At 46.2% G+C, this 16,361-nt stretch overlaps 1 protein-coding gene across 1 annotated transcript; it reads left to right on the forward strand.

Annotated features, from left to right (window-relative positions):
* Positions 1-8,089: 8,089 nt before the first annotated feature.
* On the forward strand, positions 8,090-11,220 carry Scgb2a2 (secretoglobin family 2A member 2). The gene is made up of 3 exons (XM_015506821.2): positions 8,090-8,255; positions 9,669-9,856; positions 11,116-11,220. The coding sequence occupies exons 1-3, from the start codon at positions 8,201-8,203 to the stop codon at positions 11,152-11,154; spliced, it is 282 nt and encodes a 93-aa protein (XP_015362307.1). The 5' UTR covers positions 8,090-8,200; the 3' UTR covers positions 11,155-11,220.
* The last annotated feature ends 5,141 nt before the right edge of the window (positions 11,221-16,361 follow it).

The raw sequence follows: 16,361 nt of genomic DNA on the forward strand, positions 1-16,361 counted from the left end.
CAGCCTCACTCTTCTTGCTCAGGATTGCTTTGGCTATTCTGGGTCTCTTTTTCTCCAAATGAATTTAAGGACTATTTTTTTTCCTAGCTCTATGAAGACTGCATTTGGTATTTTGATGGGAATTGAATTGAATCTGTATAGTGCTTTTGGTAGTAGGGCTATTTTGGCAATATTAATGCTGCCTATCCAAGAACATGGGAGGTCTTTCTTTTTTCTAAGGTCTTCAATTATTTTTCTTCAGTGTTCTTTGATTTTTACCACAGAGATCTTCCATGCTTGGTTAGATTAATTCTCAAGGGTTTTTGTTTTTTTTTCCCCTGAGGTTATTTTGAATGGGATAGTTCTCGGGATTCCATTCTCAGCAGAATCATTGTCAGAGTATAGGGAAGCTATTGATTCATGAATGTTGATCCTGGATCCTATTGCTTTTTGTAGTTCCTCCAGTGTTTTTAACATGAATGGATGATGGATTTTATTAAAGGCTTTTTCTGCATCTATTGAAATGATCTTATGGTTCTTGTGCTTAATTGTATTTATGTGGTGAATTGCATTATTGACTTGCATATATGTTGAACCAATTTTGTGCTCCTGGGATCGAACAGCTTGATCATTGTGTATTATCTTCTTGATGCGTTTTTGAATGTGGTTTGCTAATATTTTATTTCACATCCATGTTCATCAGGGATACTGTTGTATAGTTTTCTTTCCTTGACTTGTCTTCACAGAGACACCATTTGACCAATAACTCACATACCAAGCTACTTTTTAAAAAATTGGTTCTTAGTTACACATGACAGTAGAATCATTTTGACAAAATTATACAACGTGAAATATATCTCATTCTAATTAGGACTACTTTCACTGGAGGTAGGAAGTCCAGGTGAGAAACCACAGTACCCATTATTAGAGGAATATCAGGAAATTCACACTGAAGATGGCAGGAATAAAAGAGTTGCGCATATCATGCTCTCCTGAACTTGAAGTGCAGCGTGGAGAGATACACCCACCTTTTGCACCAGGGAAAGGGAATTAAGACCAGGCCTGAGACTTCAGAGCTAGTCTCAAGCCAGCCAAGATGAAGCCCAGCACCCGGAAGAGCCCCACAATTCTGCCCTTAGGCCAGGCCCCGAGGACTGAGAATCTAGCCCTATCTTAGCCAGGTAGCCAAGAAATTGCCTCCTCCATCCCTTCTCTAACCTCAGACAGCCCAGCAAGGTGAAAATTAAACTGCTGAGGGGAATGTAGGAAAGTGAGCACAGGGCTTTGTCTTGAAGGTCAGGGCTCAGCTCAACACTGCCAGATCTCCCACCAGGAAGAGCCCTAGGGCCCCTGTGCACAGGCAGTGCTTACAGACTGAGCCTCTAGATCTCAACTGGGCACCAAGGGGAGACCTGTGACCACCCCCTCCAGGGACATTCTTGTGTTTTGGCCCATATTACTGGCAGCCATGGGATAGGCCTCAGGTGCACCCTCAGATTCACATGAAACAGTTTATTGTCAGCCTTGGTGCCTCCAACACTCCTCCCCAAAACTTGATGAAGCACAAAAGAGCAAGTCTCTACCAGGTAGAGGGTAGGGGAGACAGTGAGCACAGAACATGGCTTTGGAAGTCAGTGCAGCTAATGAAACCAAACTGAGCTGATCTTAATTTTTTTTAGGCTAGTGCCCACTAACAGAGCCTCAGGACTCAGACAAGGGCCAGGTCTAGATCTGCAGCAGCAGAGCCCCAGAACTGTATTCTAGCCAGGGTCACCTGTGGCCTGTTGTCATGGTGTTGGCCACGAGCCCACCCCACAGCAGGCAGGCTGCCCATAGCAAATGACTGATGATTCTGCCCCTGTGTTGCTCTGGTCTCAGTGGGGTGTGGGCTCAGGTGTGACCCACATCACAGCATTAGAGTACAGCCACGTCCGTCGTGCCACAGTAGAGCTACGTGCAATCTTGCCCAAACCCAGGCAGCACATGCTCAAGAGATGGATTGTCCACTTGGGAGAACATAAGGGAAGTTGGACACAAGTCACTGACTGGTAGCCTGGCACCCATCCCTCTGTGATGAGGCTTATATCTGAGCAAAAATCTGCTTCACCTGACCACAGGTCAGTGGCTAATGTCTACAGGGGCAGGTGGAAGTGAGGAGTAAATCTGTTCCTGTTGGGAATCACTGTTCTACTGGTGGAAAAATTTGCTATCGTGTGTTTATCCTAAATAAGTCTTCTTATGCCACTAGGGCAAGATGTCCACAGTGGTGGGATCACTAGAGGAAAAAGTGGGCTTTTAGAAGAATAAAAAAATTACTCACTTAATGGAGAAGCTATTGGTGTTGATCTGATGGAACCATTCAATGTCACATGTGTAGAGAATTAAGGATTTAACCACATGTTGTAGGAAAATGTCAAGTTGAATAGAGTTTAGGCTTTTGGGAAAGTCGAGAGACATCAGTCTGGGAGTGAGGCTTAACTCTTGCTCTGCTTATAAACCTGATTCCCAGGCCTACTTCATTAGATGGATCAAGATTAGATCATATGTGAAACCATCATTTATGGAGAAAGATTAGCCCTCTTGGCTAATCTCCAGCCACCTCTTCTCCTCTTCTCCCCAGCCCAAGTCCTCACTCAGGAAAGCGCAAAGTGGGGTTGGTGCCCAGGATGTCACACTGCTGTCCAGTTTGGGTGTTAGCTTTGGTCTCTGCCTTCACTGCAGTCTCAGAGTAAATCAGCTTCTCTTTCCAAATGGAGCTAGTGGAAAACAAAAATATGCAGCGTGAACTCTTCATTGGCAGGTCACACCCATCTCAGGCTCCAGAGTGTAAAAGTGAAACTTCTTTCAAGAAGAGACCAGGGGGGCACCTACTGGCACAGGGGGTCCTAGGAAGTGGCGTCACCAGACTCATCCATTCAGCCACTCAGAGGCTGCTGCAGCCAGGGTCCCCGTGGGCTTGGCTGCTGCTTGAGAGGTGGCAGACGTTGGAGGCAGCACGTGGGGCTGGTTCTGCAGGAGAGCAGGTGGTGGAGTTAGGTGCTCATGGAGGCTTCCAGCAAGATTTCAAAGGGAGGCCTGGAGGCTGGGCAAAGCGCAGCAGGGTCAGAGTCCTCGTGGGGCTGCCCCATAGGGTGATGCCTGGAGGTGTGAGCAGGAAGCCAGAGCCGCAGTGGAGACCCCAAGATGAAGAGCTGCCAGCGCCTCGGAGCCTAGCTGAGGAAAGCTGCAGGAACCGAGCGGGGACGAGCCGCGAGCTGGCCACGTGGGCTGCGAGCCGGAAAGTCAGGCTCAGAGCCACAGCAGCCCTTGGGAAGGAACAGCACTGAGGAATGGAGGTAGCTATGTGTGGACTGAGGCTTCTGAAACCGTGAGCCCCCGAATAAACTTTTCTTCCTGAAAATTGTTCTTGTCAGGTCTTTTTGTCACAGCAGCAAAAAAGCTGGCTAAATCAGGGGGTGATTACAGACTTCCCTTCATCTAATCTCAAGTCTTATATCTTCACGCGCACTCTTGCAAAGAGGGGAGTTTCAGCCTTTCGCAGGATTCTCACAGGTCCCAGGCGCTGAGCAGGAATGCACTGGAGTCTTGGGATGTGGGCTGAACACTCAGAAACACGGTCTTAAAATCCCAGGACCAGGTTAGATTCCAGGCAAGGGCAACCCCTGATTTAAGAAAGAACTCAGTGATTTGAATAATGATATCTCATGGTCAACCAAGATGTCTTCAATAGCAGGGGCTTCTCCCCAAATTTATGTCTGGGGTAGGCGTCTGTCTCCCAGCCCCACTTCTAGTCTTGTGATCTTGCTCAAGGAGACAAGAGTTTACCGATGGGAAGACACCCGAGTTTAAATTCCCCCCACAGTGGAAAGAGACATCGTGAAAAAAGGAATGGGGGATATTTTCCCCCCAAGTAGTGTGGAACCGATGCATACCTGAAACACAGAATATAAAAATGAACTGGAGCATGCTACAGTGATGTATCCACATTAATGTTTATAGCAGCTCAGTTCACAGTAGCTAGACTATGGAACCAACCTATGTGCCCTTCAACACATGAATGGATAAAGAAAATGTGGTCTGTATACACAGCGGAATATCACTCAGCCATAAAGAAAAATGAAATTATGGCATTTGCTGGTAAGTGGATGGAACTGGAGAATATCATGCTAAGAGAAATAAGCCAATCCCCCAAAACCAAAGGCCAAATGCTTTCTCTGATATGTGGATGCTAATTCATAATAAGGGGTGAAGGATGAATAGACATACTTTGGACTAGACAGAGGGGAGTGAAGGGAGGGGAAGAGGAATGGGGGTAAGATTGATAGTAGAATGAATCAGACATTATTACCCTATGTGCATATGTGATTTCAGGACCTGTGTAACTACTTCATGTACAACCAGAAGAATCAGATGTTATACTCCATTTATGTATGAGTGACAAAATGCATTCTACTGTCATGCAGAGCTCATTAGAACAAATAAAAAAATTAAAAATGAACTTAATGTTCATATAATTTTCAAAAAACCTTCTTTAACAGGATTTTGTGCAAGTTCATTAGTCACTGAAAAAGACGGCTCTCAAAGAAGCTACTTCTATCAGTGTGGCAAGAGCTTTCCAATGCCCCAAATTTGTCATGTCTGAGGTCTTCTAGAAACCTGAAATCAGGTCAAATACCACTCTTCATCACCACATTGTTTGTTTCTCAGCAAAGACACCGGATCACTGGATAGAATCTGTGAGTGATGTATGTCTGCAGATGATCACAGCAGGTCATCTATAAATACTTGTCACAAACGGGAGATTCTGAAGGATAGGAAACATCTCCAGTTTCTGAACTTCTGAGCCTCAAAGTCCCTGTGGAGTGAGAAAATGCAAGGTATTCTGAACTTGTGGGTCTCCTTCTCTTCCCCATAAGCACTGGTTTTCCACTGATTCTTTTCTGGGCTAAGTTACTGCTATTTGATTCACTAGAATCATTTGATCACAAGGAGATGTCTAGGTAACCACTGAAGATAAATCAGTCTGTAGTGGGGGGCCCCACCTGATGTGGGGCATTTTTTTTTTAGATGAATGAAACCTCTGAGGGCGTCTCTGGCTCAGCAGGTGACAGGGAAGGTGCATAAAGACTGGGGAATCAGGAAGAGTCCCATGAAGTCCTGGGCAAGGAGACAATGTCCCATTTCTTGTCAATGTCTTTGGCTTGACTTTGTACTTAAGGACTTCAGAACTGGCAGCTGCTGAAGTTACAGAGAACACCTGCTTCCCCTTTCTGTCGTCTCCTAAGCCAGTTTTGTTCTTGGCATCTTATGCCTCAGCGGAATGATGAAAAACACAATGTCGCCCGTAATCCAGAGAGCAAATAAAGCATTCATGGGTCATTTGGCTCATCACTCTGGCATTTTCATTTATTTATTGATTTCTAGCACCTGAGTCAAGTTTGTTTTCCTTGTTCCTAATTGACCTTGGTTGGCCTTTCTATCACCTGATTCTGCCTTACCTTTCTCTTGGCCCCTAGTGGTCTCTTTCCTTGAGCTGGGCAATGAATGACCCCCTGCCTTCAGGTCTCTGCACTTGCTCTTCCCTCTGTGTAGGTCACTCCCCCAATTCAGCCCTTGGATGTCGTGTCCACTCATCCAAGTCTCAGCTAAAGTGGCCTCTCCTCCCTCAAGCTGCCCTGAATGGCATATGAGACACTGCCCCCTGATCTGTCCATCTGTAGCCTCATTCTACTCTCTAGTGCCCTGTATTCTTTTCTCCAAGGACCACTTTTTCCATCCGTTCATTGTATTCCTCTGTAGCAAACCTCCTCAAAAGCAAGAACCTGGATTAACTTGTTCCTGCAACTGAATCTGCAGCACACAGCCCAGGGCCCGGGCACGGGGAAGGACACTCATGAAGCCTGCATTCAGTGCGGGAGCCAGGACTGGACGGACAGAAGGATGAAAACTCCAGCTGTCCATGATATTTACTCATGACTATCTTATTTTACAGCATGTGATAGAGGCTTTACCTAGAGTAGATGAGGACAGGAGATCACACCATTTTATAACTCAGAAAACATTTTGGATCTATTTTTCCTGAAAGCGTGTATCATTATTGCAGTAACGTATTTCTTGGATCGAATATCACTTTCTCCTTGAGCAGATGAGGAAATAAAATTACCCCTACCTTTGAATCCCTACATTAGCAGAGGAAATATTTACAGAAACTTCACCTCTTCTGATGCCCATATGCAGAAGAGCCTCAGAAATGTGGAAGGTCACACGGTAGCAGGGAAATGCTGGCATTGTATTGGAAGCACAAACCACCAACCACTGCAGGAGATGTTGGTGGACAAAACTAACGAATCAAATAAACATCACATGGGTAAAGTGATTAAATATTTAGCCACATATATCAGCTAATATGAAATTGTGTTAAATCTAGGACTCGAGGGAAGAAGTCCAGGAGAATTAGTCAGTGGCTGGCAACTCACTCTGGCTCTGCTTCCAAATGTAGCTCCCAGTCCCAAAGCACAAGATGGATTCAGGTTAGATCACATGGCAAGGGTACCTTCTGGGGGAAAAGGGACACTGAGGTGACATAGGATGATAGAGGTTCAGCCACGTGCTCCCCTTTCCTGCTTCTTCTCTTCTGACCCCAAAGTCTTCATTCATGAAATCAAAATGGTAGATTCAATTGACACCAATCTGTTATTTAGAATTGGAACTGGATGCCAGGCTTCAGTAAAAATGTATTGGTAAGGAGCTCCTGTTTGTAAATAAACATAGTAATGAAGCATGTAATGCAACCAGTGAAATGTTTGTTAAAATGATAAATTGTGTTTCAGCGACTGACCCCACCATAACTTCTTAAGGACATCATCTACGCCAGTCATCCAAAGAGACAAGGGCATGCACCATGTCCTCAAGGAGCAAGAGCAGGGAGGAAGTGGTCAGGATGAGGCTCTGCGAGTGTTGGAGGAGAGCTGCTCATGAACAGCCAGGGGTCCTGGGAACCAGGATGGCCCTCGAGATGCAGAGGCCAGGTAGGGCACAGACATGGGCTGTCCTCCCTGTGGCCGAGGCAGTGAATGAGGTGCTTCAACCCTGAGTGATTGAAGCAGCAGAGGGGAGCCCACAGGCAGCAGAGGGGAGCCCACAGGCAGCAGAGGGGAGCCCACAGGCAGCAGAGGCCTCAAGCAGGAAACTGTGGGCTTGCCCAGAAATCAACCCAGAGTTCACTGATGCAGCTGTGAAGTCAGGGCCTCGGGGGAACACCTGAGCCATGCTGGGATGTCCCTGAGGGTCCAGGGAAGAAGGAAAATAGAACCAAGAGCCTTCTCTGAAGCTGAGAGTTCAGATTCATGTCCTGGTTGAGCTCATTACTAATTGAGCCCTGAGGAAGTTTACTTATATCTTTGTGCATCATTCTCTGAGGCTGAGTGGCAATGACCGGCCCACTTCCTAAGGCAGGTGGGGACACTTCCAGATTGCCCAGGATGGTCCAGGCTCCTCTTCAGTCCTGGCATCCCATCCACTTTGTGCATCTGTTCACCATCTAAATTTCCCGGGGTGGGGAATAAGGTCCATGGCTCCCCCACAGAGGGTTGCCATGGTAATGGTTAAAGAGGCTTAGGAGAGGCCCTGCCATCCAGGAAGTGCTGGACAATTACTCACTGCCCATGTTATACCATTAAAGGTCAATCAGGACTGTCGCTGTCCTAGCAGGCTGATTAGAGCAGGGTCCAGCACACAGGTTGTTAAACTGATCTCGCCTTGAAGAAGAAGCACAAGGTGAAGCAGACACAGGTGACGGTGTGAAAAAAGAGGAGACCAAGCAGGAGGAAAAGTGATGGAGGAACCCAGTCCGACCCAGTAGTAGTAATAAGGGTGATGACGGCACAAACTCACAGGGGGGATGTGCTTATCATTTAGAAAACACATCCTCCTCCCTCTTGCCTATGGCCACGTGGCGTCACTGCAGTCTCAAGGTTGCCTTGGTTCCAAATTCACTGCCCGCTGGTTTGGGCAAAGCCATCGGAGCCTGGCTGCTTCCCCTTGGCACAGGCTGTGGTTCCCTGGTCCAATCCCCGGTGGATCCTGTCCCTCCCTCCCTCGTTCTTGGGAGGGACTAAGGCAGCTCCCTGGGGAATAAAGAGAGGAGCTGTGGCCACTCAGCCCACAGTGAACTCCTTGATCCTGCCCCCCCTCGGGAACAGCCACCAGGAGCCACCTCGCCATGAAGCTGCTCGCCGTCCTCCTGCTGGCTGCCCTCCCCCTTTACTGCTCTGCAGGTGAGCTCTGTGCAGGGAGGGCCGCCTGTGGCCAGGGGGGAGCCAGGGCCCTGGGGAGGAGTCCCAGTTCCCAAGCCACCGTATGGTTCAGTCCTATTTCCAAATTTCCGAGTAGGAAACCCCCACAGTCACCATTAATTACAAATAATCAAAGCAGCCGCTCCCTTGTGGCCTGGTCTCCTACTTTGGAACTGCATTGACTGTGTCATTGTCTTCAAGGTGACCCACCGTGGTCCCCTCTACCTTGAAGACAAGAGTGAGTCTCACGATGGAATACTGGAATGAGACGTTTCAGTGGGACAAGGGGATATGGCTTTGGGCCCCGATGTGTTTCCTAAAAGAAGCATCATGCATTTCCTTATATGTGGAGGAGATGGCAGCCCTGTGGAGGTGAAGGCCCGGGCTGCAGCCTGGGACTCGGCCACTCCACAGACATCTGCAGGGTTAATCTGAGCCCTTCCAGGCGGCCCTTGAGCTCCAGTGCCTCCATGTTCATGTTGCTGGAGGGGAGACCTCACCCTCTGTGGAGCCCACATTCAGCAGTGGAGGAGGAGGAGGCCCTGCCAGGACATGTGACATGTGTGACCTGACTTGTACACTTTACAAAGCTTTTTATAGGGCCTACCTCACTTGTTCCTAATGTAGGGAAAAAAGGTGATGTGCTCAAGAACTAGATAGAGAATTCCAGAAACAAGAGTTACATCAGCTCGTGTGAACTCAAGTCCTGAGCTTTCTCCTTGCAGGTTGGTCCAGGAGATCACTTCCTGTACCAGAACTTTTCTCTTTTTCTTTTTGGGTACCAAATATTGAATCCAGTGGTGCTTAACCATGGAATCACATCCCCAGCCGTGCTTTTTAAAATATTTTATTTTGAGACAGGGTCTCGCTCAGTTGCTCAGGGCCTTGTTAAATTGCTGAGGCTGACTTTGAACTTGCAATCCTCCTGCCTTGGCCTCCCAAACAGCTGGGATTAGAGACACGCCTCACTGTTCCTCTTGATGCTGAATGTTGATGCTTAGTTTGAGTCAACAGAGCTGATTAACAGTATTTTGAATCCAGTAATTCTAGGGTACCTGAAAATCTTACCTGATGTTCTGAATGATGACAGAGTAGTGTGGCACGGCTTTGTACAAAGACAGAAGAACCGCTGTTCAGTAAGTCCTATACATTGGACTACCTCGTTTCTTATGTAATGGTAATCAAGATGGCACCGGGTTCAACTTCTCTGGGTTGCTGTGTTGGGTGCAGCAAGTTCAGGGCTATAGGGAACCTCAGAGCCTGAACTTCCTCTTCTAGAATTGGGATCTCTAGCCATGCCCTCCTGAGATGTTCACAGATGAGTGACACCACAGGTGCTCCCCCTCATGGGTTCCCACCGCCAGTCGTGAGCCATATTCTGATGCTTCTTCCTAGGTTCTGGCTGCCAATTTCTCGAGGACGTTATCGCACAGACAATTGATCCAGAAATATCCATAGAAGAGTTCCTAAGTTTCATTAAGGAGTTTGTGCATAATGATTCCACTAAGACAGCCGTGGAGGAATTTAAACAATGTTTCCTGAACCAGTCCAACGAAACTCTGGCCAATGTTCAAGGGTTGATGGTAATTTGGGGTTCTTCTCGTGTAAGATCAGTGATTGGAAACAAGCAGGCTCTGAGATTTTTTAGTCCTAATGTCAAAGAAATTGGTGCACATGTTTTTTAAAAAATCATGTAATTTAGTGGAAGGGTGTTAATGACTTTTTCTTCAAGAAAGCCACCCAAGGCCCCAGGATTGGTTTTCTGTCTCACTTTGACACTCTTCAGGGAATGGCAGCCGAAGAGAAAAGAAGGGAAAGCAGTCCCCGAGGTTGATCCCCACCTCCCAGCTCCTCAGAACACACACGTGTGCACATACTCATCTCTCCATACACCCCTTGGAGAAGGCGGAGTTACACACACACACACACACACACACACACTTTCTACAAAAAGAAAATCCTTGATTCTTAGGATGCCCTCACCTTTAATGATATTAAAGACAGGTCCCCTATTGCAAAACACCAAACATCAAGAGGCCATTTTGTAAACACTTTTGGAGGGGTCCCAAACGTACCATTGAGTCACATTCTTTGTTCCTGAATGAAAACATTTAAGATGCACTTCTAATCAACCTACTTTGTCAGCGTACATGTGTGGAAATTGTGGACCCTTTCACTTAGCAGCCATGAAAACCCAGGTAGAAGAGTTACACAATAGCATAGGTGATGGAGTATTTCAAATAAAACAATGAGTATTTCTTTCTAATGACAGATACTTGCTTATCTCTTTGGGAATATACTTAATATATCAATATTCTCTTTGAGACATAGAGTGCCTACATTTCGGGTTAGACTCACCATTCACAGTGAGAAACTTCAGTATTGCATAGAACACGTGATAAGGGTGGAGGGTCTCAGGTTCTTTTCAGTAGTTTCTCACTTTTCAGGCCACAGAGGAACTCAGAAAGATCACATCCATTTACTTGAGCAGAGGTTTTAACAATTCAGGGTGGAAGAGTGGTATCAAAACGGACCAAATTCTATCTTCAACACATACGACCTGTAGCATGTTTAATGAAAAGTTATTTTAAAGAACAGTAGTCAGGGGGTAGTCCTTGGAGAAATGATTCAGAAATATCAGCCATTCTTTGGAATTAATGAAAGTCTTCTAACAAAAGAACCCAGAAGTTGGTAACCGATCTTGCTTTCTGGATTCTGTGGGAGACTTGATGTTCACTAAAAAAAACCAAGAAGACAAGGAGCAGATATTTTTGGTTTTGAGTATTTGATATGGCAGGACAGAGTTGAAAATCTCAGTGACGTCCCTGCCTTTCTTTTCCAGAACATCGTGTACAACAGCATTTACTGTGCACCTTTCTAAGTTTCCACAAGAACTTGACTCAAGTGCAAAACATGTTCAGAAACTGACTACGGATGCTGTCCTGCTCTTTCCCAATTTTGTTCTTCTACCTATAAATTGCAAGACAATTGTTGAAACCTCAAAAGCAATTTCAATAAATCACCTGCAATCACTAAAGCTCCTTTTCATTTTTCTGGGAAATTGGAGGTTTAGGAAGACTTCTGCACACACACCTGAGCTCGCTCTCTCTCTCTCTCACACACACACACACACACACACACACACACTGTTATTAAAGGTCTCCTGGCCATGGGATTGAGGCCTCTGAACAACACTTTTGTCCTCACTGCCTGTCCCCAAGCAGGGGTGCTCTCCTGGGAGATGGGAGACGGGTTCTCCCTGCCCTGTGTCCACCACCTCATCACACAACCTTCTGAGGCCTCAGACTGCTTGATTCTGAGCTCAGCTCCTGCTCAGACTCCGTGGAGAAGGTGCTCCTCCCTCCCACACAGAGCTCAGGAACAGCCACAGGAAGAGGAGGGGCCAGCTGGGGTGGAAGAGAGATGGTGACCCGGGTCTAGCCAGAAAGCATCGTTCTGCCTCCACTTTAACACACGTGCATGGATTTAGGCAAATTGTCCATCTGGTGGAGGTAGAAGTGACACCTGAATTCAGCCGCTTTTCCCAGAATAAGGGAATAGTCTGGCAATCGCCTGGGAAGGGTCATTGTCACCAAGGTGTTTTCAGGTTCCTGCTGAGGACATCCTGAGAAATGAAATGAAGTGTGAGCTCACGCAGGTCAGCTGTTTTAAACAGTGCGTGCTGTAGTCCCAATGATAATAAAAACAAAATCTAGAGAGCTATTTCCCTTTCCTCCTGGACACACGGGAGAGCCACAGTGTCCAGGGGTTGTGGCCATGTGGTTTGTGAGTTCTGGACAATGGAATGTGGAGGAGTGACAAACTTGTCCAGATGTGGCCCAGAGAGCTACCTCCCCATTTGTCCCTTCTATCATCCACCACCACATGCAAGAGAGCCAGCAGAGATCTCAGGTCCTCGGACATCTGGAGCCACTTCATGCAAGATCCTGAGTCCCAGAATGACTGCATGGACTCAAGAGTGGACCCGGAGACCGGGCTGGGTGTGATCTGCTCCAGGTCACAATCATTGTAAACACTTATTTAAACTTAGACGAAAAAATTTTCAGAGAGGACTACATTTCACCGGTGTTAGGACATTCATCCCCTGGTGTCAAGGAAAACTAGAGGGAATTTATTCCAATATGCTTTTATTTTACAGTTCTCCACAGACGGTGCATCTTCTGCACTCTCTGCACCCTGGGGAACATACCGAGTGCCCCGGCCCCAGCATTCCTGTGTATATTGTGGGGTTCCCAGTGTCCCGGAAAACTGTTGGATGGAGAAGTAACAATAATAAATCATCATTGTGGGATCCACCGAGGGAGCATGACAATAAGCACAAGGACCAACAGAGGCGAGCTGTCAGGTCCACAGCCCACCTGTGCCCAGGCAGCCGGGTGAGCCACCGAAGGCCAAAGACAGTGGCTGGAGTCGATGTGTGAGGCACGTGACTTATTGGTGAAAGGTGACACGAGATGGGTGACGGTTCCCAGCAGTGCTCGGTGACAACAGACTGAACAGGTCCCCTCAGTCCCTCAGCAGGCCTCCGTAGGCAGTGCCTCCCCTCCCTGGTGGTGCGGATGCAGGGGTGGCCTGGAGGACGGGTGGCACGGGTGTGCCTACAGTGCCCCCAGTTCTGCAGCACCCTGCATGGCACATTGTGGGAATTATCAGGGGGATAGACGCATGGTTCTGTTTTCACGAGGGTCCCGTCACCTCCCTGCCCTGCGGTCAGCATGTCCAGCACCTTTCTACTCTCAAGTACCACCTTCCACCTTTGGGAGGTCTCTTGGTTAACCGAAGCCCTGGCCCTGTATTATTGAAGGCAGCGGGAGTTTCTTAGCTAAGGTCTTGACCTGGAGCTTGATACTTCCAGTTTGAAGAGAAAATAGAGCAATTGGGTAAAGTGCACAGGGAGTTTGAGTTACTCTGTCTCACTGGTCCCAGTTCCCGGTGAGCAGGGGTCATAAACAAGGGGGAGCCTGCAGGCATGGGTACAAGCTCTCTCCTAATGACATTGGTCAATCCCGTCATGAGGCAGGTACGGCCATCACTAGGTGCTGCATGCCCACAACCACCCCCCCAGGGGAGAGGCTGCTTCTGCATCTGATATTTGATTTTCCCAACCTGTGTGGTCCATGTTTTGGGGTGCAATGGTTATAGTATTGATTTACAGGGGTCTCACCCATATTTAAAGAGGGTGTTGAGGTATTACTCTTTGTTTCTTTCTACACAAGAGAAGAGCTCTCCTTTTCATTTACAGCTTTGCTGCCTGTAGCCACCCTGGGGCATCAAACACGGTGTACGTCACCAAGTGCTTACCCATGTCCTTTGTCCCTGCATGAAGTAGAAGACGTGTCTGGAGTCCTTTACAGGTTCATGTTAACGTCTGTATGTCAGCAAACCTTGAATATTGTTCAATACTTTAAGCAATCTGATCACTCAGGATGAGAATACCGCAGGATTATGGTCAAACCCCATGTTTACAATGCCATATATTTTTGTTTTAGTGGTCTTTATGGTTTTGGTGGGGGAGTCCCTAATGAAATGGCATATTTTCCTCTAGGGGTTAATTTTTTTCTATTTCTTCGTCTTATAAAACCTTTGGCCCTGGACCTGGGATCCCCAACCACTGAGGCCTTATTTGCCATTCCCATGGCCAATAGAATACATGGATTCCCCGTGGCAGGTCATGTGACAGTGGCAATAGAAAGTCATCGTGTGTTTCCACTGGGGAGGATACATCTCCTTGATAAGCATCTTTTTTTTGTGTTTTTTTTTTTTAAACAAAAAAAATTTTAACAACTTTTCTTGGTAATCTTTCAATTCTCCATTTAATGGGAATTCTGATGTAAATATTAAAATGCTTATATTTTTAATATGGGTAGTAAGTATATAATGATAATAAATAGCATACATACTGTTCATGGAGCCTCTTCTAGTGTGTAACACTATTCTAAGACATTGATGCTTTACCCCAAGAACCACCCATGCAGTGGTCATTGGGATCCACGTGGGGTCACCACGTTCTTGTGCTGACATCAGACAGGTGCTGGGGCACGTGCGGCTCTCGTATATTTGGTGTCCTGATGGACAATTATCATTGCTTGGGGGTGAATCGGAATCATATTTTGAGTTAGTTTCTGTTTAAGTGGGCCATTCATCCCGGCAGTCGACCCAGCTGCAGCTGGGCTATACGGTAAGTTGAAATGCCAGTGTGTGTCCAGAGCTCAGCCACTGTCACAGCATGTGGCTTGCTGGGTGTGCTTCCTTGTCATTGTTTATATCTGGAGGTGCCACGTATGGTGCCAAGCATTTGAGGTCTTGTATGGTTGTTGCCTTTTCTGAGGCCTTTCTGCAGGTCTATGCCTGTTGCAGTGCATGTGGGTTTCTACTCATAGTAGGTCAAGGGCCCCCTGAAGCCCACCTGCCACTGTTGTGCAGGGCATGTCCCTTGAGCTACCTGCCCCACCCTATGAGGCACTGACTACTGTGTCATGGAACCGGCAGGGTAAGAGCCTCGGGCACAGAGAGCTTCCCTTCCCTTTCATTAGTGAAGCCATCACATCTTAGTCTGTCACATCTCCAGTCCTCCACCCTTAGTTAGGTCATCTGCTTCTTGGTGACTTGCAGAGAAGTATGTCTGTGTGCTGTCACATGATGCACGGTCAGTTCCTAATGCCGCAGTTGTTTCCAAATGTATCTCTGTGTCTGCCCCCTACTCCCAGCTGTGACAAACGTCCTAAGTGAATTCAGTTACAGCCCTGCTGAGCTACAGGAGCCACTTGAATCCATTAGGACAGCTAAAAATATCAACTCTATAGGGTTGTTCTTGGACTAATGTGCCCAAGGAGTGTAATTACTCTACAACTATTTCTTTGTGGATTTTATCATGATGTGATGTTGAATTTTGTCAAAGGCTTTCTCTGTATCTATTGATATGTTCTTTTTGTTGTTGTTGTTTTAGTTGTAAAGCACTTATTTAACATTATAGCACATTGTGTCATTTGGTGTGCACTCACTGTTTTTTATTTATTATTTTCAGATCTACATGATAGTAGAGTGTATTTTGACATAATACATACAAAGAAAATACATTATTCTAATTAGAATTGCACTCTAGTGGTTGTGCATGATGTGGAAGTTTCACTGAACACAGGAAAGTTATGTCCAATTCATTCTACTGTTTTCCTAATCCCATCTCTCTCCCTTCCCTTCATTCCCCTTTGTCTAACCCAATGAACTTCTATCCTTCCCTCCCCACTGCCAATTGTGAGTCAACATCTACATATCAGACAGAACATTCAGACTATAGTTTTTTGGAGGGATTGGCTTATTTCACTTAGCATGATAGTTTCCAGTTCTATCCATTTGCCAGCAAATGCCATAATTTAATTCTTCTATATGGCTGAGTAATATTCCATTGGGTACACATATCACATTTTCTTTATCCGTTCATCTGTTGGAGAGCATAGGTTGGTTCCATAGCTAAGCGATTGTGAATTGAGCTGCTATAAATGGTGATGTGGCTATGTTGCTATAGTATGCCGATTTTTTTAACCAATTATGACGTTTTATTGGCATATGACAATTTACAAGGGTTCCTGATCCATCATTATATATCACACTGAGCTGATTTTAAGACCTTTGAGTGTAGGAGTGGGATAACTGCGTCAAATGGTGGTTCCATTTCAAGTTTTCTGAGGACTTTCAGAGTGGTTGCAACAATTTGCATTCCCACAAGCAATGTTTGAGTACACATTTTTCCCCACATTCTCTCCAACATTTATTGTTACTTGTATTCCTGATAATTGCCAATCTGACTAGAGTGAGATGGAATCTCAGTGTAGTTTTAATTTGCATTTCTCTAATTGCTAGAGATGTTGAACATTTTTCATGTATTTGTGGATCAATTGTATATCTTCTTCTATGAAGTGCCCGTTCAATTCCTTTGCCCATTTATGGATTGGTTTGCTTGTGTGTGTGTGTGTGTGTGTGTGTGTTAATTTTTTTGAGTTCTTTGGATATCCTGGAGATTAGTGCCCTATGCATATATGGAAAATATTTTCTCCCATTCTGTAGGCTCTC

This window comes from Marmota marmota, unplaced genomic scaffold (genome assembly GCF_001458135.2).
Source record: "Marmota marmota marmota unplaced genomic scaffold, marMar, whole genome shotgun sequence".
Classification (NCBI taxonomy): Eukaryota; Metazoa; Chordata; class Mammalia; order Rodentia; family Sciuridae; genus Marmota; species Marmota marmota.

Bases quoted from the DNA above. Each gene is read 5' to 3' on its own strand.
- Scgb2a2 (XM_015506821.2), top strand. From the start codon at position 8,201: ATGAAGCTGCTCGCCGTCCTCCTGCTGGCTGCCCTCCCCCTTTACTGC. The intron at 8,256-9,668 runs GTGAGCTCTGTG...GCTTCTTCCTAG, and splicing joins CCCCCTTTACTGCTCTGCAG to GTTCTGGCTGCCAATTTCTC. The intron at 9,857-11,115 runs GTAATTTGGGGT...TTTCTTTTCCAG, and splicing joins CCAATGTTCAAGGGTTGATG to AACATCGTGTACAACAGCAT.